The sequence below is a fragment of the Bombyx mandarina genome, chromosome 11, assembly GCF_030267445.1.
Source record: "Bombyx mandarina strain Sakado chromosome 11, ASM3026744v2".
NCBI classification, from domain to species: Eukaryota; Metazoa; Arthropoda; class Insecta; order Lepidoptera; family Bombycidae; genus Bombyx; species Bombyx mandarina.
Genome location: NC_143218.1, coordinates 6,537,276 through 6,563,758, shown reverse-complemented (window position 1 = coordinate 6,563,758; position 26,483 = coordinate 6,537,276). Strand labels below are relative to the sequence as shown.

Sequence of the window (26,483 nt, the reverse complement as noted above, 5' to 3'; positions counted from 1 at the left end):
CAAGCATTCGTGTGATGAACAAGTCTGTTTGCTCTTTGTATGGATGCTTATTCTCTATAGCTATATACATGTGTCTAAATATGTTTATCAGTCACTGGTACCCATAAGACAGGGAATTCTAATTTAAGGCTGGATGAACATGCCTGATTTGTTCCCAGTTATTTATTTATTTAATTCCGTCATTTTCAACACTGTCAAGTTTTTGTGGCCGCGAACAACTGAAGCGTTATTTGTCGACTACCGTCAAATTTTACGTTAAAGATACACCTTGAGGTTTGATGGTGTACTTAACTTAGGATTTCATCTTCACAAATACAAAACCCTAGGTGTTTGGTAGGCGAGCCTTTTGATATGCACGCAGCCAGCCTATAGACACCCGTTTGATATCTCCAATAACTTAAATATACCTACAGTCCTACTAATCAGAAAATCCTTGTTTAGAACAATCCATAGTACCCACATCCTAGATGTCCCTCTTATTTTGAAGCTCGCAGAGATAAAATTGCCTTTCTGTCGTGTTGGACGTGACTCGTAACATGTAAAACATATTGCATATATGAATAAATGGATGCATACAAATTGCGTACGGGGCTTATTCATGGCGTCGATTCTTTGTTTCTGTTTTATCTCGATTATACCAAAGTTCACTAGCTTCGTAGACAAGTTCACGGCCCACGTTCTATTCAGTGATTACCGAAGTCCATAGATATTACATACGTGAATACCATTACTGCCATCTGGACCCACATCATATGATTCAGTCAACACATTAGTCTTACTAACATTTTTTTCAGGCATGATATTACGTATAAAGCATTTTCTCTTACTGGTGGAAGGACCTCTTGTGAGTCCGCACGGGTAGGTACCACCTCCCTGCCTATTTCAGCCGTGAAGCAGTAATGCGTTTCGGTTTGAAGGGTGGGGCAGCCGTTGTAACTATACTAAGACCTTAGAACTTATATCTCAAGGTGCGTGGCGCATTTACGTTGTAGATGTCTATGGGCTCTAGTAACCACTTAACACCAGGTGGGCTGGGAGCTCGTCCACTCATCTAAGCAATAAAAAAAAAACATTAGAAAATAAATTAGTACGCATCCAGTTATTTTGGACGGGATTTTCTTCAACCCCAAAACAGGGATCATTCTAATTAGTACCTCAAAATTCCGAAACATCCCGAAATTGTACAAAGAAGACGCTCTCAAGAAACCTCGTTATCGCGTGTCGGTAAACTTTCCGAAAACTGTCGAGACCCGAAATTAATATAGAATGAAACGTAAAACTCAAATCCGCAACGTGAGACTGGAAAGATGACGCAAGTACTAATCTCTTGAGGGATTCAAAAGGGGGAGATGTGTTAACAAACATTGTATATTAATATGTTAGGGCTGACAACCTGTTCTTTTTAAATTCGCGACCGGCCGCAATTCGGTTGCACTGAAAAATTAGCCATTGTGCTTATATGGTTTTATTCGACTAGTCTATTTTAACCGTAAATGAATCAGATCCAATGAAGACGACACGACATGATGTCGTCATGGGACCTGGGACATCACGGACATGGGTTCCAGTATACTCTTAACACCCCCCTCCTCGTCATATTGTCACTAATGAGGATCGTGGCTTCAACGGAAACGATTTTCGACCTCATGTAGAACCTATGGGATTGGCTATTTGAATTGAATGTTTTCATTAGGCATTCTTTTTTTTTCTTTCATTATTGTATTCCATCTTCGAGACGATGAGCTTGTGGTGCCTAAAAGCACCGTTAATGGATCAGGAGGTTCCGTAATGACGTGCTTTGGGCGACGTCGACGGTTTACCATTCGGTCTACAGGGTCGGGTATGTAGTTTCCAGCGGCCACGATGCGAGGGTTCTCATGTCGTGCCACCTTCTCAAAATGACGCAGCGATGCCGACTGTAGATACCTACTAACTGAATCGAGCTCCAGGTCATCGTGGAGATCCACGTTCCTCAGAAACCATGGCGCTCCGACGGCTATCCTGCCGAATCGGGATTGAATAACTTGAAGGGATTTCAAATGGGTGCGGGCTACGAACATTACACTTGCATACGTCATGACGGAGCGTATGCAAGTTTTGTAGAGAGTTACCTTATTACGGAGGGACAGTTTGCTTCGGCTACAAAGCATTGGGTAGAGTCGTCCTAGTATAAATATGGCACGGTCGCGTACTATTTTGATGTGGGGACGGAATGTCATCCCTCTGTCGAGGGTGACGCCTAGGTATTTGACCTTCGAGGCCCACGGTATGGGCTGGCCAAAGAGAGTTTTTTTTTTTTTTTTATAACAACTAAGAGGCAAACGAGCAAGATGGGTCACCTGATGGTAAGTGATTCACCGCCGCCCACGGTCACCAGCGTTTACGCATGTGCGTTGCCTACCCTTCAGATAATAATATGCTCTTTTCTTGAATAACCCAATGTCACAGTTGTTGGGGAAGACCGCTGATGGCAACGAATTCCAGAGATTTACTGTGCGTGGCAGAAAACTGTTTTTAAAACGCATTGTACTGGAACGCCAACCATCCAGATGGTGCGGATGATAGTTCCGGCGAGACGATCGGTTGCGAAAATCAGCGGCTTCTATTAAATTGAACAACTCCTCGGAACACTCCTCATTGTAAATTCTGTAAAGTATGCATAGGGAAGATAGATCCCTACGCAGTGCCAAAGGATCTAGCCGATCGGCAAGTTCAGGATCATCGACAATCCGAGATGCCCTACGTTGGATTCGGTCAAATGGAGATAGCTGATAACCCGGAGCCCCGGCCCGGCAAAAATGATGGGGCTAACAGCGGAAGTGTTTGCGCGCCTATTAAGGAGTGGGATGCTCGAAGTGATGTTCGGAGGGCGACCCCTTTTGAAGAGCACCGCTGTACTTTTCGTGGGGTTTATGTCGATTCGCCACTTCCGGAACCACTGTCCCATGGTGGCTACTGCGATCTGGAGTCGCCGATGAAGCAACGACATCTTCCTACACGAGTAGTAGATAGCCGTGTCATCGGCGAAGAGCGCTTGATGGGTCTCCGGAGACCGGGGTATATCATTAATATACAATCTACTCGAACATCGCACCCGAAGTTTTTTTTATATCAAACGCAGCAAATTGCTTACCGATTCTTTAAGCTGAAATGTACCAGTACATTTTTTACTTGTTTCACTTTCGGATAGCCCTGAACAGTTTACGATACATGTAGGTTTAGTGCCTTAGGTAAGTGTTTCTATTCAGCCAACAATGTTTCTTAAGTACGAGGATTATGGCATACTCACGTGCAACAAGGTGAACGACATCTCTCCACTTAAATGGAATTTATATAAGATTTGTGGTTGAAATTACTTTATTGTTGACTTAGGCGATGTTTTGATTGAAGCTTGCGCTGAGTGAGGCGTCTTATGGTCTCACGTGGATTTTTTTATTGCTTACATGGGCGGACGGGCTCCTAGCCTACCTGGTGTTAAGTGGTTACTGGAACCCATAGACATCTACAACGTAAATGAGCCACTGACCTTGAGATATAAGTTCAAAGGTCTCAGTATAGTTACAACGGCTGTCCCACCCTTCAAACCGAAACGCATTACTGCTACACGGCAGAAATAGGCAGGGTGGTGGTATCTACCTGTGCGGACTCACAAAAGGTCCTACCACCAGTAATACTGATCGAATGTATCACCATGCTGTCTATGTTCTTTTGTAAAAGATACTGATTGAAAGTCCTTAATGGCATTATTTTGTTCCAGAATGTGCTATACGACTTCGACCAACACGTTCGGGCCGCGTCCATTCGGGACACCTGCCTCGGACACACGGGTGCCGCCTTATCATCCCGCAGCCTTCATCGAAAAACGCCTTACTCATTGAACTTCACAAACTAAACGTCCCCTGCGCGGCAGGCTTCATCCGCTTCGCACCCAATACTCCTGCTTTATGTGGAAAGCTGGAGCAGGTTCCGTATCCAAATCGAAGGTTCTTGTATCTTTCCTCGAACAAGGACCAGACTATTGAACTCCATGGCCGACCGACGTTCGCCGCGTCCTACCGTCTCGTAGATCATTGCCACGATGTTCTCTTGACTGATAGAAACGGCTCGTTCGAGGTTGGACCGACAACTAAGCTTCAGTGCTCCTACCGAATCCACTTGCCTTACGGGAATCGAGTGGCCCTACGTCTCCAAATGGGTGCCGGTTCCATGGATCCCATAGAGAATGATCTATCGAATATAATCCACGAAGATCTCCAAGCCACGTGTAGAGGTATGGAACTGACGCTGCAAGATGGGGAGTCAAAGTGGAGACACTGCTCCCAACCAGCAGACCCTTTGAGAAATGTCCAAATAGTCTCAGAAGAGAATTCTGTGAGACTAAATATAAGTATTTTGACCAAGAAAACTTCTTCGGCAATGTGGTTAAAAGCTTGGTGGATGGATAAAGAAGTTGAAAAAATCGCAGGGCATTGCGAGTACGGTTGGGTGCTCTCGGAGGATTTTTGTATAAGTGCCGTGAGAGGAACGAAACGTGCCTGGAGACAGGCTGAGGCCGAATGCGTGAGGCTTGGCGGACACCTCGTCAGCATCAGAAATGAACGGCAGCAACAAATAATGGATCAGATGCTCATTCACGAGTAAGTATCAGAATTTTCAAATCATTGAATTTTTTTCTGTTCTGAACTTAAAAACAAAAAGACCGTGGACGCTCCGGGCATTTTATAAATAGGATTATAAATAGAACCAGTTTTCCATTTTATTTTATTGTTTCTGACGTTTCGAATACTTTCATACTTCAGTGTTTACGTTTCGTTGTACAATTTAAGGTTTGCGCACAATTTAAGAGAAATGTAAATGTCAAGGAAACTGTTTTATAGGAAAATAGACACAATATTCAAATATTGATATAACAACAACATTAGGTATCTCCGACCATTAAAACAGTAAAGGATATTATAGTTTTGAAACGAACGGGACGATGCGGAGGGGTACCCTAACCGGGAAAAAACGTCCGTAACGTAAGATTTTTATTATAATAGTAATGCACACAGTGTACGACTTAACTTTGTTATAACGTACAAAAAATAACAATTTTTTTTATCATTCATTGACCACAAGCTCAGAGCGTTCGTTTGCGCAATATAAACAACCGTGAATGAAGTGTACCACAATAAGTTCGCACGTTACCGAATGACCGTGGGTTGTTGCGAAACCTCCAGTTTTATTTTCTTTATACCTCGAATAGAACTTAAGATTAATATTTTTATAATAAGGAACTTCGTTCCTATCCGATGTCCCACGACACCATTCATCTTTTATTTTTTCCCCTACCTAAGCTGATACACTTGAGAGGCCACTTCAGCGTAACCCTAACAAGTAGGTAAGCTCACGGGGCTCAAACCTGATGACGTTGCCAACACTAACCCTAGCAAGAGCTCACAAAACTGAAGTCGTAAGGTATCTTGTGAGCCCGCACTGTTAGCTAACCCTAATGTGTCTATTTACTCGCCGAGCCCTTCCTCGCAAGCGACGGGTTCGACGAAAACGATGACCGATGAAACGATGGATCAGGAGGATCCAAAGTCACGTATTTTGGGCGACGAACTAATAACATCTTTTTTAAGTTCAAATCTAATAAAAAAATTAAAAAAATTCTATTGTTATATATACAAGAAAATCCTCGAATTCCAATTTAAAAAAAAACAAAAATTGTATTTATTTTCGCTTGCGACGGGTTCGACGAAAACAATGACCGATGAAACGATGGATCAGGAGCATCCAAAGTCATGTATTTTGGGCGACGAACTAATAACATCTTTTTTAAGTTCAAATCTAATAAAAAAATAAAATATTTTCTATTGTTATATACACAAGAAAATCCTCGAACTCCAATTAAAAAAAAAAAAAAAAAAAATTATTTTTGTACGGTGTGTCCAGGCATCTGTTCTTATAGTGTTGCCTCTCTTGTTATAGTGATAGCAATTCCAATGATTTGAGAAATTATTTATTGATAAGCTTTTACTAACTGGCCGATAGTATGGTACAAATGATCTTATGTGAGTACACGACGCCTTGCTGATGATAGTAAACGAACTAACTCGAAAATGAATGACTCCGATGCAAATGTATGCAATATAATGTCCGCGCTTCCCAATACACTTTTAACTTCGTTAGTTTTTTTTTTATTGCCCTTGCAGACAGACGAGCATACGGCCTATCTGATAGTGAGTACTTACCGTCGCCCATGGACTTCAGCAATGCCAGGAGTAGAACCAAACCGCTGCCTACCGTAAACACATTACTATCACACCTTGCATTACAACATGCTAATATTATAAGCTCTCCAAAATGTGGAAAACGAAACCCGACCAAGCTAGTGTTCCGTGAAGCTCCACAAAGCGAATCTCAAAGCTAACAATTTTATTAAAGCAATTCTCGTCTAGAATGTTTTTTAAGTTTTCTTTTGCATACCTCGAAATTTTCAGCACCATCAACACCGACATAAAAAGATGCCTTTTGAAATGCAGCTCTCGCGGACCAAAGCCTGGTATCAAAATTATTGAAATACACGCCGGGTGTAGGACAAATATGGAGTAATAAAACAAAAAATATATATAAAATTTATTTAAGACATTCATTTGATTCTTTTAATGAAATATTTGAATGAAAGACAGTAAAAGTAACAGTACAGTAACGCAGTGTTGTAACATGCAACTGTTGAATCACTAAAGCTATACTGTGAAACACATCACCCCGTGATTACCACGATGAAACAAGTTAACGTGGCCTTGTTGCAAACCGTTTCCCATAGACATAGCGTCAACCCTACCATAAACCTTTAAATATGTTGTTGAAGTCTTAACTGAGATTCAGTCCTTGAAACGAAAACGCATGACTATTATGGGACAGAAAGAGGAAGAATGGTAGTACCATGCGAGTTAGCTTAACTAGTTTAGCGAGCTAAGACGGAATAGTTTGACTAAAATATAATATTATATATTATAAGGCCGAGGAACCCTAAAAAACCTCCAATGATAATTACTTCTCATTCAGGCCTGGCGCGGGAGTAGACGATGTGTACTGGATAGGAGCCACGGATGCAGTCCACGAGGGAGAATTCCGGTGGTCAGACGGCTTGCCGTTTTCGTACGCACGTGAGTAGAATTTCATTTTTACCAAGAAGGCTTCGTAGCTGGCTTCTTTTTTTTTTTTTTTTTTTTATGATTGAAGGATTACTGGTGGCCCGGAGGCCTTTCCAGTTTCACCAGGACAGGTGGGCGAGCAAAGGCTCAGCCAGGAGGGGTGGGATTTGCTAACAGCTACCCGAGCGCCTCCGAAGGAGACCTAACAGCTCAAGAGCAGCTGCTTCGCGAATGAATCTACTACCGGATCGGAATCGCGACCCGCTGAGAAGATCCGGCGAGAAACTCAGCGAGCTGATTCATGGGTTAGGTTGCACGGCGAACTCTTTGTCGAGTTCGACGAGTACGGTTACCGAGGTCCCTAAGCCTGCTCCTAGAGCTGAAGGCGTCTAGTGCAAAGGTTATTGGATCTGAGGGATCCGTAAGGACGTGTCTAGGGCGTCGACGGTGACTGGCTCCTGCATGATCAGGATTCGGGGAGTAGTCAGCGGCGGCTACGATAAGGCGATTATCATGACGCATAGCCTTATCGAAGTACCGTTCCGACGCTGACTTCATGTATTTCTGGATAGATTCGAGGCCCAGGTCGTCGTGTAGGTCAACGTTCCTCACAAACCACGGAGCTCCGACGGCTAACCTGCAAAAGCGGGATTGTAGAGATTGAAGGGTGTGTATGTGTGTGCGGGCCGCGTGAGCGAACACCACACTCGCGTAAGTCATGACGGGCCTTATGCAAGTTTTGTAAAGTGTCACCTTGTTCCGAAGGGACATTTTACTCCGCTTACAGATCATGGGGTAGAGTCTACCGAGAATAAACGCGGCACGGTCACGGACTGATTTTATATGCGGGCGGAATGTCATCGATGCATCCAGGGTAACGCCCAGGTACTTGACCTTCCTGGCCCAGGGTATGGATTGACTAAAGAGAGTAATCGGGGGTGTGAGATTCCTCCTCCTAATACGGGAGGAAATCCGTGTGGAGCTTCCCCTCTGAAATAGCACCGCACTACTTTTCGCTGGGTTGATGTCTATGCGCCATTTTCGGAACCACTGTCCTAGGGCTAGGGCTGCGCTCTGAAGCTTCTTCGCGATTAGGGACTTGTTTCTACTGGAATAGTAAACAGTCGTGTCGTCGGCGAATAAAGCTAAATGGGTCGGCGGCGACCGGGGAATATCGTTAACGAATAAGCTAAATAGGAGGGGTGAGAGGACAGAGCCTTGCGGGACTCCAGCTGTGAGAGGTCGTGGGGAGGAGCGGGTTCCCTCGACTCGATATCGAAAAGAGCGGTTCGACAAGAAGTCCCGTATGATGAGCACGAGACTATCCGGCACGCCCATGTTGAATAGTTTGAAAATCAAACCGTTGTGCCAGACTTTGTCGAACGCTTTTGCGACGTCGAAGAAGAGAGCTCCCGTGTATAACGGTTTTGGTCGATTAAGCCCCACAAGAATGTGCTCCGTGAGGCGGTGCACCTGTTGAACGCATGAGTGATTTGTACGGAATCCGAATTGTTCATCGATGAGAATGCCCTTGGATGAGACGAAGTCTCTGAGGCGTTTGTAGAGCAGACGCTCATACAGTTTGCCTAGAAACATGAGGAGGCTAATCGGGCGGTAGCTCGTCGGATGATTTTTTGGTTTACCGGGTTTATGTATGCCGATAACGTCCGCTTCTTTCCACACCGCTGGAAAGATACAGTTCGCCATAGCGGCATTGAAAATAGATGCCAACATCACGATGAGTTGGACGGGTAGAAGTTTAATAACGCGGTTGGATATACCGTCGGAACCGGGAGCCTTGCGAGGACGTAGGTCTTTGATCAAGTCTTTAACTTCCATCGGGGTGACAGCTGGCTTCTCACGCCAACGAGACCCATGTGAAATAACATGCGACGTTAAAATCATCGATATGTATTAAAACAGCTACTCTTTTGTAGCGTTTTAAATTAGCGTAGTTTTAGCATACATTTTTAATTGGTTGGTTTTAGAACAAGGAAATGGATTCTATTATGAAATGTACCTATATAAACAGTCGGCCCTTGTTACCAGTTGATTCGTTCTCTTATTTAACAACGCAAACATGTTACACAATTAATTTTGTAGGTCTCAGTCAAAATGGCGTCGGAAAGTCTAGACTCTATTTAGCTATTCTATTTACTGATTTATGTCTAGTTGTCGAATTTTATTAACAGATTCGCAGCACAGGATATACGTTAACTGTGCCTGAATCAGGCAGGATACAGAATAGCAGCAAGAAGAACATCACTAATTTGCTAAATTCAGCATATATATATTTTTGTCCTTAATATCGTTTAAATTTTAGTCTTCTTCGCGTTTTGTACCGTATGTTCCATAGATAATGCTCTAAATGGTTGTGGGAGATTAGCGTGATTTCATTTTCGCATCGCCCGCATACCCATTAAAGAATATGTCAACTTCCTGATATTACCCTAGATGTTTCTATAAGTTTTTTTTTTTATATACATTTCATTTATGTTATAAATTCCTGCCTTTAAAGCGTCTAACAGTATCCGCTTTATATTTTTTAATAGAAACATTGAAACATATTATCATTCTCAATCAACTAACTCCCTTTTTTCTCGCCTCTAAGCAATCGTTTTAAAAGCTCAGTGGTTTCAGCGTTGAGATAAAAAAGTGCTCCTCTGACGAGACAATCCGCTCGAGGACCGGTCGAGCTTCTAGGGCTTAGCGCTCTTAAGACTAGTACTCTTGCGTTTTGTCTCCAAAGCGCGCAATCTTTATATTCACAGCAACTTTTATGATATTTTTTTATTGCCTCGATTAGTCTTGCCACTAGTTACTATGACTGTGCAATTTCGAGCGTGATTCCCGGTTGGAATCTATTTAATATTTGGTATTCAGTATCTGATTGTTTTGCATCCAGGACACACCGCAAGATCCCGGCAGTTGAAAGTAGAACATAAATTCCTGAACGGCTGGTCGATTAATAAATCATATCGGCAGTGTATTATTACCGAGAATTCGAATTTCTTAAATCACTTGTGATATTTCATACGAATCCTTAATTACTAACTGGTGGTAGGACCTCTTGTGAGTCCGCGCGGGTAGGTACCACCGCCCTGCCTATTTCTGCCTTGAAGCAGTAATGCGTTTCGGTTTGAAGGGTGGGGCAGCCGTTGTAACTATACTGAGATCTTAGAACTTATATCTCAAGGTGGGTGGCGCATTTACGTTGTAGATGTCCGTGGGCTCCAGTAACCACTTAACACCAGGTGGGCTGTGAGCTCGTTCACCTATCTAAGCAATAAAAAAAAAATAAAAAAAAAATACTTTACAATCACCATGTTATAATCGATGGTATTGGGATAGAAGTAATCCACCGTGATTCAAATACTAAACCCCTTTGAATTCGTCGTGGTCTAAAGAATAAGACGCCTGACGCTTTCGTATGTAGCGATGAATCGGTGTACGAATCTCGCAGGCGGGTACCAATTTTTCGAATACGTACCTAAAGGTTCACGATTGACTTCCACGGCGAAGGAATAACATCGTGTAATAAAAATTATACCCGCAAAATTATAATTTGCGTAATTACTGGTGGTAGGACATCTTGTGAGTCCGCACTGGTAAGTACCACCACCCCGCCTATTTCTGCCGTGAAGCAGTAATGCGTTTCGGTTTGGAGGGTGGGGCAGCCATTGTACTGTTAAAACTGAGACCTTAGAACACACGTCTCTAGGTTCATTACACATTATTTACTTAAAGCTATTTTAGGCAGTCAAGTATCAAATATATATTTTTATTGCTACTGTAAGCAAATGAGCATACGGCCCACCTGATGGTAAGTTGTTACCATCGCTCATCGCATACCGCTGCCCACCTTTAAGTACTCTCCACAAGCCTCGTTTGAAGGACATGTCATAGCGCTCGGGAAACACCGTAGGCTATTCCAAAGCCACATCCGGGTTGTCACCAGTGCGGGCATCCGGATGATGCCGCTCAGCACGCACTCGAAGCGTGCCCGCGTTGGGAGCACCCGCGGCGAGATCTCATCGCGGTGCTGGGGAGGGACCTCTCCTTGCGGGCTGTCATTGCCCGCATGCTAGAGGACGAGAGTTCGTGGGAGGCCATGGCCAGATTTTGCGACCTGGTCATGGCGTTCCGCAAGGCTGAGGAGCGCGAAAGGGAGTGGGATCCCTCTTCGGCTCCTCAGCGAAGAAGGCGGGGTGGGCGACGCGGGCACGATGCTCCCGTTAATCTCCCGTAGGGACTGTTGGGTACTGAGTGCGGGGGCGCCCGCTGCTCTGCTGTCGGTTCCGTGGTGAGGCGGCGCAAGGTGGCTCCTATGCGCCACTCACGGTGGGTCTCCCGAGACGACGTCCTACGGGATCTTCCCGGGGATGGGATCCCGTCCTATTGTCAGGACGGGTACCGGCGACGGCGAGAGTTAATCTGCTTAAACTTTATAAACACTACTTTTTCCATTAATTTGTGCTCAAAATTAAAACCTGCCTTATATTCTGCAACTCAACATGCCGTCTACGCTGATCGAATGCGTTTATTCATTGAAATTGGAACTGAATAAATAACACGTAGAATCGTGCATCCATTAAGCAGTCACTCGCACTATTAACGATAAATCAGAACAAAATTATAGTATAGAGATGAACCAAATATTCAGTTTGCTTTCGGCATTCGGCATTCGGCTCAGCACTCACTAGGGCTGTAAATATTATGCGAAAGTACACCAACAAAACTATTTTTAAACTATAAAAAAACTAAATACAAATTCATTTTAGGCCCTACCAATGATTTCACTCCAGTTTATGGATTAACATGTCTAAATATACATTGATGTACATTCGAACTCTCAATAAACTAATCTGTATGGGGTTGTAAGTATGAGTGCATTAGCACTCATACGTCCGGTGCATTCGTATGTAGCGATGCATCGGTGTTCGGATCCCGCAGGCGGGTACCAATTTTTGTAATGAAATACGTACTCAACAAATGTTCACGATTGACTTCCACGGTGAAGAAATAACATCGTGTAATAAAAATCAAACCCGCAAAATTATAATTTGCGTAATCACTGGTGGTAGGACCTCTTGGGAGTCCGCACGGGTAGATACCACCATCCCGCCTATTTCCGCCGTGAAACAGTAATGTGTTTCGGTTCGCAGGGTGGGGTAGCCGTTGTAACTATACTGAGACGTTAAAACTTATATCTCGAGGTGGGTGGCGCATTTACGTTGTAGATGTCTATGGGCTCCAGTAACCACTTAACATCAGGTGGGCTGTGAGCTCGTCCATCCATCTAAGCAATAAAAAAAAACCTGTGACTGTGACTGTGAGAGATTCACTCTGGTTTGGCGTTTTTCAAAATTTTGATAACGTATTTCAGAAATCGGAAATTCATTAATGTGACTTCTGAAGATAATTTTGTTGGTGACTAATACTTGGATCGAAAATGACACACGAAAATAAAATTTTAATTATTCTATTCGGTATACGAAACCAATAAATAGCATTCACGTTGACAACTCTATTTTAAATTGTTTGAAACAATTCTTATTATTTTCCATTTTATCTCGTTGCTTTCAATTTTAACAAATTAACGTGAAAACGGGCGAATGAACGCTACGCCAGTTAAACGTTTCGAAATTCAAAAAGGATAAATAATTGTTTTATTTCGTCACTTCACCAGCAAACTCGACAGATTGTCTTATGAAGTTTCTAGAAAGTTGGTTCACGATCTTTTGTGAATTTTCCCTTTGTCTAGAAACTTTTTTATCACGAAAACCTTATTCGGAATTGTTACAAACTTGCCGAATGCAAGTGAGCAGGGGATATTGCTTGAAGAACAGATGACTGCTGGCCAGAAATTTCTCGACTAGCGTCCTCTCGTTTCGAAACACGCAGCGTAGGTAGGTAGGTGTTTAGCATACGGCCCACCTGATGGTAAGTGATTATCGTCGCTCATGGACGTCAGCAATGTCAGGGACGGAGCCAAGCCGCTGCCTGCCTATCTGTGGACCGATGACTTGCCAAGGGTCGCGAGAACCCGCTAGATGCGGACTGCTCCCCACCGAACGTGGTCTCGCCTTGTCGCGGCGGTGGGGCTTAAGCGTGCACCCCGATACCGTGGAGCAGCGTTGTCTGCACAGGGGTGTCGTGAACAAAGAAGACTGCACACCGTGTTCCCGTTTCCCACCTTTGCTGGACAAAGGGTGCGTGAGGCGGGAGAGGGCTCCCTTCTGGAGCCCTCTTGGATGCTAGGCCATGTCCCCGGCAGCTCTTTGGCTGCTAAAGGGGAAGGCCCTCCAGAGGAGGGTACCGGTACGCCGGCGTGGCCACACCGTGGTCAGACGTGTGGGTCTGTCAGTAATGGTAGACCCCACGTGGATGAGAAGTGAACCGGAGGGCACTCCCTTCCGGTCGCTGGTTGCCATGTCCCCGGCTGCCTCTTGGCGGCTACAGGGGAAGGCCCCCCAAAGGGGGGTACCGGTTTACCGGCGTGGCTTCGAAGAAGCACACCGCAATCCCTACCGAGTAGGGGACGGGGGCTGCTGCCTAGCAGGAGCCGTGAGGATGCGAACCTCTATAAAAAATGCCCCAATCCCAAGTTTTTGACACCTGACGATGGGATGAATGGCTGGAGGGAGTCTAGTCCCAAGGGTTGTCCCATACCGTAATCCCCACTTGGTGGGGGGCGGGGGCCGCTGCCTAGTAGGGGCCGCGAGGATGCAAACCTCTATAAAAAATGCCCTAATCCTAAGCCTGTGACGTGCCCGGTGATGGAATGAGTGGCTGGAGGGTGTCCAGTCGTGAGGGCCGTCCCAGGGGACCGACCCCTGGTTAAATAATAAAGGAATAAATAAATGATGGCAGACTTAACGAAAAAATTACCCCAGGAGGGTACCACTCTAGGTGGAGAATCCCTCCGTGCTTCCATCTCGGTGGGAGCATGCTGCCCCACGTATTCTGGGGGGGGCAAAGCATGCCACGATGAAGGGGGCTGTGCGACGGGCAGCGGAAAACCCGTCGAACCGAGGTGTGCCAGCGCTGGCTCGACGCGCTCTGCGCTCGTCAGCAACTGTGAGGCGGCTGGCCCGAAAGGGAAAGTTAGGCGGAAGAGAAAGTCGAGGGGAGTTTCTTCCCGCGAAGGGGAGGGGCAAACGTCGTCCTCTGACACGGATGCCCCACCGGAGAAAGTGGTGGTAGTCTCCGATTCGGCCTCTGCCGCGGAGGAGATGCCGCCCCCTAAAGGGAGACCCGCTCAGGGGAAGGGCGCACCGTCACCGGCGCCGTCATCGGCGTCGATGTCTGTCGCCTCGCTGGACGGGCGGACGACAGAAGAGGAGGAGGGCGGTCTTCGGGACCCTGCCTTGGTCATAGGCAGGGCCATGAAGACCGTCAAGTCGTATGCGGCGACCAGTGCCAAAACCAAAGCTGCTGGCCGCAGGCTGCGGGAAGTCGTCTCGCGAGTCTCGAAGGTTCTGCCTTCGGTTGCTTCCGCCAATGACCAGGTGGTGCAGCTGATGGCGGAGAATTCGAGGCTCCGAGCACAGCTACAGGCGCAGCAGCGGCCCGATGGCAGGGTTGCTGCTACCAAGCGGGTAGCCGCCACGAGGTCGTCGCCCGCGTTGCCACGTGCCGCTGGGTCGCGGACTCCTCCGGCATCTGTGCCGGCGGTGTCGCCGCTGGTCTCCGGGGTCCCTCGGGGTCCCTGTCCCTCAGCGGCGGCTGGCGACCCGTGGCCCGTGCTGCCACCATCGCGCGCGGTACAGCGGCGTTCGCGTCTCCCGTCGCCGCGGTCTAGGGAGGCGGCGGCCGTCGAGCGGCAGCAGGGATCCGCGGGGCCACGGATCGTGGGCCTGCCGGAACCGAATTGCTACAGCCTGGACGAGATTATCGATCGCACCGTCCAGGCTGTAATGGAAAGGCTGGGTGGCGGGCTGGCGGCTCTCGAAGCGAAACGTATTGTCGCTAGTGACGCTGAACGGCCTGCGTCTACACATGCCGCGGTGTCGGGTGCTGCAGTGACCCGCTCCACCCCCGTACAGGCTCCAGCCACTAGGGCGGGCCCGGGGCGAGACAGAGCCAAGCGGGGGGGCGGCGCTAACGCGAAGTGCACATCGCAAGCGCCTCAACCCCGTCCGCTGCCCCCGCCCCCGTCTAACATGGACGAAGGGTGGAATGTGGTGGCCCGGCGGGGTGCCAAGAGGGCCGTACCGACAGCTCCCCAAGTGGGTGGAGCACCGGCCACTGCGGCGTCTCAGGCTGCTCCCCAACAGGGTCGAGCGCCTGTGGCCGCCAAGAAAAAGAAGACGAAGAAGAAGTCGTCGCGCGCGCCGCGGTCGGCGGCAGTGGTCTTAACGCTGCTGCCGGCCGCCGAGGCCAAGGGCGTGTCATACGGAGATGTAGTCTCCCGGGCGCGCGCGGCTATTGATCTAGACGAGATCGGGGCGGGGGAGGGCCTCCGCTGTAGGCTGACGGCCAATGGGGCCAAGCTACTAGAGTGTCCCGGTGCCGATAGTTCCGGCATCGCGGAGCGTCTGGCGGCGAAGCTCCGTACGGTTCTGCCTGAGGAGGAGGTTTGAGTGCACAGGCCGGTCAAAATGGCTGAATTGAGAGTGACCGGCCTGGACGACTGCACCACTAAGGATGAGGTGGCGGCGGCTATTGCCGCCCGGGGCAACTGCGCCCTGGAGAATATAACTGTAGGCGAGCTGCGCCTCGGTTATACCGGGGCTGGCTCTGTTTGGGTGCGTTGCCCGGTAGAGGCGGCCACCTCCTTGGCTGCTCCTCCGCCCGGGAGACCGTCGGGGGAACCGGGCAGGTTGCGCGTGGGCTGGATAGCGGCCCGCGTGCGCCTTCTCGAACCACGCGCCTGGCGGTGCCTCAGATGCTTCAGCACTGGGCACTGCCTCGCTAAATGCGCGAGTGCGGTTGAACGCAGCGGATTGTGCTTTCGCTGTGGTCAGCCGGGACACAAGGCGGCCGTGTGCTCGGCTGCGCCGCATTGCTTATTATGTGCGGCGGCCGGGTGCAAGGCTGACCACCGGGCCGGGGGCAAGGCCTGCCCTCCGACCAGCAAGAATGCAGAACGAAATCGGCGCCGCCAAGCTAAGCGGCGTCAAAAGAAGCGGTTGGCCGGGGGAGCACCGGCCGGCACTTTGTCCCCCGCTGAGGCGTTCGCGCCCGATAGCGGGGGCAATGGAGTAGGGGAGAGAGCGATGGATGTGGTTCAGCCTTAATGGATCACACCTATCGCTTCCTGCAGGGAAACTTGAACCGCTCCGCTGGGGCTCAGGACATGTTGCTCCAGACCATGGCGGAGTGGTCAATTGACGTGGCTGTGGTCGCCGAGCCATACTTCGTTCCCCCAGCGGATGACTGTTGGTTTGGGGACGTTGATGGCTTCGCGGCCATACATATCAGAAGAACCGCGATGGTCCCCCCCCTGGCGATGGTGACCAGGGGCCCCGGGATCGTCGCGGTACAGTTAGAAAATATCGTCGTGATCGGGGTGTACTTTTCTCCGAATCGGCCTACCGTCGAGTTCGAGCGGTTCCTGGACGGGCTAGAGGTGATCGCTCGTCACCTCGCTCCCCGTTCAGTGATACTGGCGGGGGACTTCAATGCGAAGTCTGTCGCTTGGGGTTCCCCATTCACGGACGCTCGTGGTAGGCTGCTGGAGGAGTGGGCGGTCGCGGTCGGTCTCTGTATAGTTAATAGGGGCTCGATTGCGACTTGCGTGCGGTGGACGGGCGAGTCTATCGTGGACTTGACGTTCGCGAGCTCGCCCGTCGCACGGCGCATCCTCGGCTGGAGAGTGGTGGTGGGGGCGGAATCGTTGTCCGATCACCGGTATATCCGGTACGATCTTTCTGCCCCTGCGCCGACGCCGGCTGCAGGTGCCCGCGGAGTTGACCCCCCGCAGAGTGCATCCCGGTCATTCCCTAGGTGGGCACTGAAGCTCCTGAACAGGGAGCTCCTGGTGGAGGCCTCTATGGTGGCGGCGTGGGCGCCCAAGCGCCCACAACCTGTCGATGTGGAAACCGAGGCCGAATGGTTCCGGGGCGCGATGCACCGCATATGTGATGCCTCGATGCCCCGGGTCGGATCTCGGCACTCTGGACGGCGACAGTCGCCTTGGTGGTCGCCCGAAATTGCAAGACTGCGTGCGGTCTCCATTCGGGCGAGCCGCCGGTGCACTAGACACCGCCGTCGCCGCCGCCTGCGGCGCGACGAGCCCGTCGCGTTCGCGGCGGAGGAAGCTCGGCTGCACCGCGAATATCGCGCTGCGAAGAACGCCCTGCGGCTGGCCATCAGGCGGGCCAAGGAGCAGAACATGGAGAGACTCTTGGAGGCGCTCGAAGCGGATCCGTGGGGGAGCCCATACAAATTGGTACGCGGCAAGTTGCGCCCGTGGGCCCCCTCTATGACTGAGCGTCTGCAGCCCCAGCAACTGCGGGACATCGTTTCGGCGTTGTTCCCGCAGGAGCGGGAGGGTTTTGTCCCTCCCGCTATGGGCGGGCCGTCTGACACCGTCGACGGCCAAGCTCCTGCTGAGGTGCCCCGTATTACCGAGGCAGAGCTCCGGGTGGCCGTTGTCAAGATGACTGCGAAAGACACGGCCCCCGGCCCGGACGGAGTCCACGGCCGGGTATTGGCCTTGGCCCTCGGTGCCCTGGGGGACCGGCTCCTTGAGCTATATAATGGCTGCTTGGAGTCGGGACGGTTTCCGTCGCTCTGGCGGACGGGTAGACTTGTGTTGTTGAGGAAGGAGGGGCGCCCGGTGGATACAGCCGCCGGGTATCGTCCTATCGTGCTGCTGGACGAGGCGGGAAAATTGCTGGAACGTATTCTGGCTGCCCGCATCGTTCGGCACCTGGTCGGGGTGGGGCCTGACCTGTCGGCGGAGCAGTACGGCTTCCGGGAGGGCCGTTCGACCGTGGATGCAATTCTTCGCGTGCGGTCCCTCTCGGACGAGGCCGTTTCTCGGGGTGGGGTGGCGCTGGCGGTGTCTCTTGACATCGCCAACGCATTTAACACTCTGCCCTGGACCGTGATAGGGGGGGCACTGGAGAGGCATGGAGTGCCCCTCTACCTCCGCCGGCTGGTTGGGTCCTATTTGGGGGCCAGGTCGGTCGTATGTACCGGGTACGGTGGGACCCTTCATCGTTTTCCGGTCGTGCGTGGTGTTCCGCAGGGGTCGGTTCTCGGCCCCCTCTTGTGGAATATCGGGTACGACTGGGTGCTGAGGGGCGCCCTCCTCCCGGGCCTCCGCGTTATTTGTTACGCGGACGACACGTTGGTCGTGGCCCGGGGGGATGATTTTAGGGAGTCTGCCCGTCTCGCCACAGCGGGAGTGGCCCTCGTCGTCGGAAGGATAAGGAGGCTGGGTCTCGACGTGGCGCTCAGTAAATCCGAGGCTCTGTGGTTTCACGGGCCGCGGAGGGCGCCACCAGTTGACACCCACATCGTGGTTGGAGGCGTCCAGAAAGGGGTCGGGGTGCAGTTGAAGTACCTCGGCCTCGTGTTGGACAGCCGGTGGGCTTTTCGTGCTCACTTTGCGGAGCTGGTCCCCCGATTGATGGGGACGGCCGGTTCTTTGAGCCGGCTGCTCCCGAATGTTGGGGGACCGGATCAGGTTGTGCGCCGCCTCTACGCGGGGGTGGTGCGATCGATGGCCCTGTACGGTGCACCTGTGTGGGCTGAGCCGCGCAACCGGGCCACTATGGCTCGGTTCCTGCGCCGGCCGCAGCGCACCGTTGCCATCAGGGTCATTCGCGGATATCGCACCGTCTCCTTCGAGGCGGCGTGTGTTTTGGCGGGGACGCCGCCATGGGAGCTGGAGGCGGAGTCGCTCGCTGCCGACTATCGGTGGCGCAGCGAGCTTCGTGCTCGGGGCGTGGCGCGTCTCCCCGAAAGTGAGCTGCGGGCGCGGAAGGCCCATTCTCGGCGGTCCGTGCTCGAGTCGTGGTCGAGGCGATTGGCCAACCCCACGTGGGGGCTACGGACCGTCGAGGCGGTTTACCCGGTCTTTGATGACTGGGTGAATCGTGGCGAAGGACGTCTCACCTTTCGTCTGGTGCAGGTGCTGACCGGGCACGGATGCTTCGGGAAGTACCTGCGCCGGATAGGGGCTGAGCCGACGACGAGGTGTCACCATTGTGGACACGACCTGGACACGGCGGAGCATACGCTCGCTGTCTGCCCCGCTTGGGAGGTGCAGCGCCGTGTCCTGGTCGCAAAGATAGGACCTGACTTGTCGCTGCCTGGCGTCGTGGCGTCGATGCTTGGCAGCGATGAGTCATGGAAGGCTATGCTCGACTTCTGCGAGTGCACCATCTCGCAGAAGGAGGCGGCGGGGCGAGTGAGGGAAAGCTCTCCTCACTACGCAGAAACCCGCCGCCGCCGAGCAGGGGGTCGGGACCGGGGTCGTATCCGTGACCTGGCCCCCTAAGAGCTAGGGGTCCCACCCGTTTTGTGCGGGGAGGGACCCAGACGTGGGATGGCGTGCTCTGCACGCTCACCCGCAATAGGAAGCCGGGTGATGGTAGACCGCGTTCCCCCGACCGCTCTGGGGGAAGGTGTAACGCGGCGCCATCAAAGCAGGCTCTCGGCCCGCTGAACGAGGGAACCGGTGGTCGTGTCGCTGGCGGCCACCGGTCCGGCGTCCGTGGGACGGTGGGATGGATGTAATGTGCTCTGCGTCAACCCTGTCCCGCCGTTTCAATAGCCCCGACTGGGCTCCGGCCCGGTCCGAGGTAGGGCGCCGGTTGTGAGCGGCAGGAGTTTTTAGTGAGGTTCAACTCCCACATACCTCACCTGCCGCGCAGGTGGGAATCCGGCGATTTTCTCCTGTGGAAAAAAAAAAAAAAAAAAGATGCGGACTGCTGGAAGGACCACTTATTGTGGCCAACATCGGACGTCTGTGGTCTGATAATGAAACTTCAAAGTCGTCGTGGCCTAAAAGATGAGACGTCCGGTGCATTCGTGTTGAAGCGATGCACCGGTGTTCGAATCCCGCAGGCGGGTACCAATTTTTCTAATGAAATACGTACTCAACAAATGTTCACGATTGACTTCCACGGTGAAGGAATAACATCGTGTAATAGAAGTGAAACCCGCAAAATTATAATTTGCGTAATTACTGGTGGTAGGACCTGTTGTGAGTCCGCGCGGGTAGGTACCACCGCCCTGCCTATTTCTGCCGTGAAGCAGTAATGCGTTTCGGTTGAAGGGTGGGGCAGCCGTTGTAACTATACTGAGACCTTACAACTTACATCTCAAGGTGGGTGGCGCATTTACGTTGTAGATGTTTATGGGCTCCAGTAACCACTTAACACCAGGTGGGCTGTGAGCTCGTCCACCCATCTAAGCAATCTGATCCCTAATATCCTGATTTCGTAGAAATGTTCAGGTACATCGCACGCCTGCAATATGTACCACCATCCTGTCTATAGTTTCCGACAAATTTTAATGCTTTTTATACTTTAAAGTATGAACTATAGCTGCTAAATGTTATATGTGAGAGAAAAAATATATAAATATATTTTTTTTATCTTAATTTTTGCTATAATGAGTGGACTAGCTCACGACCCACTTTGTATTAACTTTAGCAGAGACGATATTTTTTTTTTTTTAATTGCTTAGATGGGTGGACGAGCTCACAGCCCACCTGGTGTTAAGTGGTTACTGGAGCCCATAGACATCCACAACGTAAATGCGCCACCCGCCTTGAGATACAAGTTCTAAGGTCTCAAGTATAGTTACAACGACTGCCCCACCCTTCAAACCGAAACGCATTACTGCTTCACGGCAGAAACAGGCAGGGTGGTGATACCCACCCGCGCGGACTCACAAGAGGTCCTACCACCAGTAATTACGCAAATTATAATTTTGCGGGTTTCACTTCTATTACACGATGTTATTCCTTCACCGTGGAAGTCAATCGTGAACATTTGTTGAGTACGTATTTCATTAGAAAAATTGGTACCCGCCTGCGGGATTCGAACACCGGTGCATCGCTTCAACACGAATGCACCGGACGTCTTATCCTTTAGGCCACGACGACTTCAAAATGTCCTGACCTCACACCATGCCTTCCACTAATGTCTTCACAAAACCTTGAGGTCGAAATCTCAATTGTATTCAATAACAGGACGTTACAACGTTTATGTATTTAAACATCAATTAGATCAGCAATCATTCATTCATTATTTATGAGATTATGCGGCAATTCATCTCTTACCGAGGAATAATAATGGTAGGATAAATAATAAGAACGTTGGGCAGTGATCCATCACAATAAATTAGACAAGTGATTCACGGTGGTAGCTGTACGCAACATCATTCATATCCAGACGCGGTGTTGCCGTGTTTAGCATGCCGAAAATACAATATTTTAGGGAAAAAGCTCGCAATTTTTACATTACTGCGGCCGGTGCGTTTTAGTAGATTGCTTCTTACCTATTTTCGCGAATACAATTGTAGAATTACTCCGCTCGTATAATTATGACCACAACCTCCAGATAGACTAGATAGATCGTATGTAAGTCTATCTTATATTGTATTTATTTTTCACATGTGTATATAAGTATATATTTTTTTGAAAGTTTATTAAGATATAGCACCGTCCATGCTAGTTTGTTTATTCCTCTCCCTGCAAGGTTGCCTGGAATAGATCGCTTTCAGCGATAAGGCCACCACTTTAAGTCACCGTCTATTATTTGTTGTATATGCTTACTCTGTACATGTGGTGTTAAATAAAGAGTTATATTATTATTATTATAGACGGCAATATTCATTAGCGTTGACAGCGTGGTATATGTGGGTCCCTCCCACTTAAAAGTGATTTTCATTTTTCTGTTAATTCTCCTCCTTGCATCGTGTTCCTCAGGTGCTTAGCGTTGTGACCTTTATGGAAAAAATTTGTTTGGACTATGTTCCACCCTTCCTTCCTATCGACTGCGCAGTGGATAGCGATATTGTCTTTCCAAGTCTGTAAATATCACCCAAAAATGTATAACTCACAAACCAGTTTCAATTTTATATTAACCTCTTCAGGAACAAATTTTTAAAATACAAAAAAGCATAAATTTTATTTATTCTCACTTACGTTTGTTCATTTTATACTGAAAACAATTCAATAAGTAAAGCATACATAGCAAAAATAGTGACTATTCATTGAAAATATCCACATATGCTGGAGTTTAGCGTAGAATCAAATATATAAATAATTTTAAAAAAACTACACATATGTGCTAATGTTCTGGGAGAAGTTAAAACGAGGCAACACTACTCGAAACTCTCTTTAAAGCATTCCTAAATCAAAATTAGTTCTAAATCAAAATCCAGTTAAGATTGTTATAAATCGCTTACTTCAATTGCGAAATAAAATTATGTGGGTATGTGCTCTATCAGCGGGTCGCGATTCCGATCCGGTAGTAAATTCATTCGCGAAGCAGGTGCTCTTGAGTTGTTAGGTCTCCTTCGGAGGCGCTCGGGCAACTATTAGAAAATCCCACCGCTCCTAGCAGAGCTTTCACTCGCCCACCTGTCCTCGTGAAACTGGAAAGGCCTTCGGGCCACCAGTAATCCATCAATCATAAAAAAAGATTCTCTAGCTTTTTGAGGTTGCTGGACAGACAGACTTGCCCTATAGACAACAAAACGCTATGACGTGCTCACAGCATTTAAATTCAGTAAAACGAGGAAATTTAAAACTATATCTACCGCGCAGCAGTAATGCTCTCCAGTTAGAAGGAAGAGTTACTCATAATACTATTATTGAGACATTCATCTCAGGTTTTAAGTTATGTTATGAGTGGTATTAACACTGGTTACCGGAGACCATATACATTACAGATGGTATCCAGAAAGGCCGTAAAGAGAAAGAGAGAGAGACAGAGTGAGAGAGAGAGAGACAGAGAGAGCGAGAGAGAGAGAGAAAGAGAGTATGCTCTATTGAACACAAAAAAAAAAAAAAAAATCTAAATTAAAAAGGCACTCAAAAAACATGATCTATAGACATGTATCATAAATTTCTTTCCACCAGACTGGTTTCCCGGTTGGCGGAAGCACAGCAGTCAGCCCAACGATGACGGAACCTCGGGCCAGGACTGCGTGGAGGCTAGGCGAGAGTTCCCCCCGCGTCCAGCGCCAGCCGAACCAACCTTCATGTGGAACGACAGGGGATGCAGAGAACACAATTACTTTGTCTGCGAGAAACCCAGCGTTGATGGTAAGTTCTGAATTTGAAATATTGTTCTTTCTTTTTCTGATGCTACAGAACAGATAACTCGTTGATCCACGCTTTAAAAAATATATTTGAAACTAGCAGACCCGGCAGACTTCGTAGTGCCTCAATCGATAAATGAAAGACCTAAACTTTGGTATAAAATAAACTTTAAACAAACAAAGGAATCCGTCCGACAGGGGACACATCAAAAGAAAAACAAAATTGTTATTTTTATTTAATTCCGAGCATTTTCATATTTATCTACCTTTTAAACCTTATCTGGATTTCCGCAAATAATTCAAGACCAAAATTAGCCAAATCGGTCCAGCCGCTCTCGAGTTTTAGCGAGACTAACGAACAGCAATTCATTTTTATACATATAGATTGATTAATAGAATACTCAGTCCTTCAGTGTATTGTAATAAAAAAACATGTCCGTTTTATAAATATTCAATTATTAGAAGCGCGAAAGGGAATTATCGCGAATTTAAAATGTATGTAAGAGACTATAGATCAGAACACGAGACAAGAACGAATACCGTCAGTCGCCAAGTCTTAGGTGGTGCCTTCAAGCAACTCCAGCGGCTCACCTTGAGACGAAAGACACTGAGAACAGATCATATATTATGATCAAACTGAGGGTCAAGAATAATAAAATTGATCGAAATTCCAAACGAAAAAATTCCACATTCATATTTCACCTTAATTTAAGTTCAACTGCCACTTTTGAGAGACATGAAACTCAAGAAACTATAAAGTTCGCGAATAATATAATACAATTAAAACTTCCAAACTACTGATGGCGTCTTAGTAACGCATGAGCTTAGAAACTTGAGTAGTACTTTATGTTCCTAATAATAACTTTATCAATATCGTTTGATGTTTCTATAAAAGATGATACGTAATAACTAACTACATTTGATGTTTCTATAATTTCTTAATGAATGACTTCAAAAATTTTAAGTAAAATTAAAAACACTTTCTACGACAATTACTCAAGGCTTTATTTATATTTAAGGTTTTATTTACTGCAAACAAAACAATTGACTTATTTGTAACAGATTGGCGTAACTGAATTGCCTTATGAAAACTTTTCAGGTGTTTCTTATTTCAAAAACAAAATCCTTTTCAAAAACAATTTTTGCTACTAACCTGGAACCTCTTGGGTACACAGGGCATTTTCATATATTGAAGAAAACCTATAAAATACTAGCTGGTCCGGCAAACGTTGTTTTGCCATATAAATTATTTCTAGCAAAGATAAATAACCTAGATACCGACTGCAACGCCATCTGCCGGGTTGATTTGTAAATCTAAACCATTCTCGAATCCACCTGAAGGTACACAGAAAATTTTATTAAAATCGGTCCAGCCGCTTATGAGGAGTTCAGTGACAAACACACGCACAGAAAAAATATATATATTAAGATAATAAATATAAAGTTATACACATTCACGAATAAATCTCATTACGTGCACACAATTATTGTTGCAAAAAATTAGATATAAAATATGTATTTGGTCCAAAGATACCGACTACGTATTTATATCAATACGATTTCATTATGAATTATCCACCGAAATTTAATATTCAATTTAGGCATTCTGTTATGTTCGAATTGTATAAGTAAAATCCAGTGCATTTAGGTAGATATGTCTTTGAGAAACATTTTGCGTCGGTCTTGACTTGTAACTCTTGAATCGGGTAACGAGACTTATACACGTATGTTCGCCTTCAACCCTGTACTTGTGACCACAGTAGCGTCATAAGACGGTAACTTAACATTGAAATTTCGGATAAATGGCACCCTTTTCAACACCTTCACTGCGGAACAGGCTCATATCGGTCTACCGCGGAAGGTACTTTTAGCTGGTGCGGACGAAGAGAACTATGTCCGTCTCGCTGGTGCAGACCGATTATTTCAGGTGTTTGTAGGAGTTTGACACCGACAACTATATATTATTATAGCGACTCGCCCTCGCTTCGCTTCGGAAACATTAAAACACACATGAAACAAAAAAAAAATAAAAAAAAATTTAAAAAAGTAGCCTATGTTCATCAGGGACAATGTCGGCTTCTAATGGAAAAAGAATTTTTCAAATCGGTCCAGTAGTTTCGGAGCCTATTCGAAACAAACAAACAAACAAATCTTTCCTCTTTATAATATTATTACTAGCGACCCGCCCTCGCTTCGCTTCGGAAACATTAAAACACACATGAAACCAACAAAAAAAAAATTAAAAAAAGTAGCCTATGTTCATCAGGGACAATGTCGGCTTCTAATGGAAAAAGAATTTTTCAAATCGGTCCAGTAGTTTCGGAGCCTATTCGAAACAAACAAACAAACAAATCTTTCCTCTTTATAATATTAGTATAGATTACTAGCGACCCGCCCTCGCTTCGCTTCGGAAACATTAAAACACACATGAAACCAAAAATATTAAAAAAAAAATAATAAAAAAAGTAGCCTATGTTCATCAGGGACAATGTCGGCTTCTAATGGAAAAATAATTTTTCAAATCGGTCCAGTAGTTTCGGAGCCTATTCGAAACAAACAAACAAACAAATCTTTCCTCTTTATAATATTAGTATAGATTAGTAATTAGTATTAGTATAGATAAATTGTTTACAGTATGTTTCCGCAAAGTTATAGTATTTATTCTACCCTAGTGCTGGTGGGTCAAAAAAGACCAGTCACGCACTGCTGGGAATATTGTTCGGGGCGCATTTTTACTGGTGGTAGGACCTCTTGTGAGTCCGCGCGGGTAAGTACCATCGCTCTGCCTATTTCTGCCGTGAAGCAGTAATGCGTTTCGGTTTGAAGGGTGGGGCAGCCCTTGTAACTATACTGAGATCTTAGAACTAAAGATGGGTGGCGCATTTACGTTGTAGATGTCTATGGGTTCCAGTAACCACCTAACACCAGGTGGGCTGTGAGCTCGTCCACCCTATCTAAGCAATAAAAAACCCGCCGCTGCACCAGAAGAACGGTTAGGATTTTTTTTTATTGACCGTGTAGGCAGACGAGCGTACGAGCAGACGTGGTGTCTATTGGTGGTACTCGTTGTGTCGTATATTTGTTCACCCACTTAATGCAATCAAA

At 47.6% G+C, this 26,483-nt stretch overlaps 1 protein-coding gene across 4 annotated transcripts in view; it reads left to right on the top strand.

Annotated features, from left to right (window-relative positions):
• The window catches only part of LOC114242215 (uncharacterized), a 245,435-nt gene that overhangs the window by 151,249 nt on the left and 67,703 nt on the right, over positions 1 to 26,483 (top strand). For all 4 annotated transcript variants that reach the window (XM_089730835.1, XM_089730832.1, XM_089730836.1 and 1 more), the window contains exons 5-7: positions 3,758 to 4,637; positions 7,054 to 7,154; positions 23,197 to 23,382. In XM_089730835.1, coding sequence (XP_089586961.1) covers positions 3,758 to 4,637; positions 7,054 to 7,154; positions 23,197 to 23,382 — 1,167 coding nt within the window. The remainder of the gene's footprint in view (positions 1 to 3,757; positions 4,638 to 7,053; positions 7,155 to 23,196; positions 23,383 to 26,483) is intronic.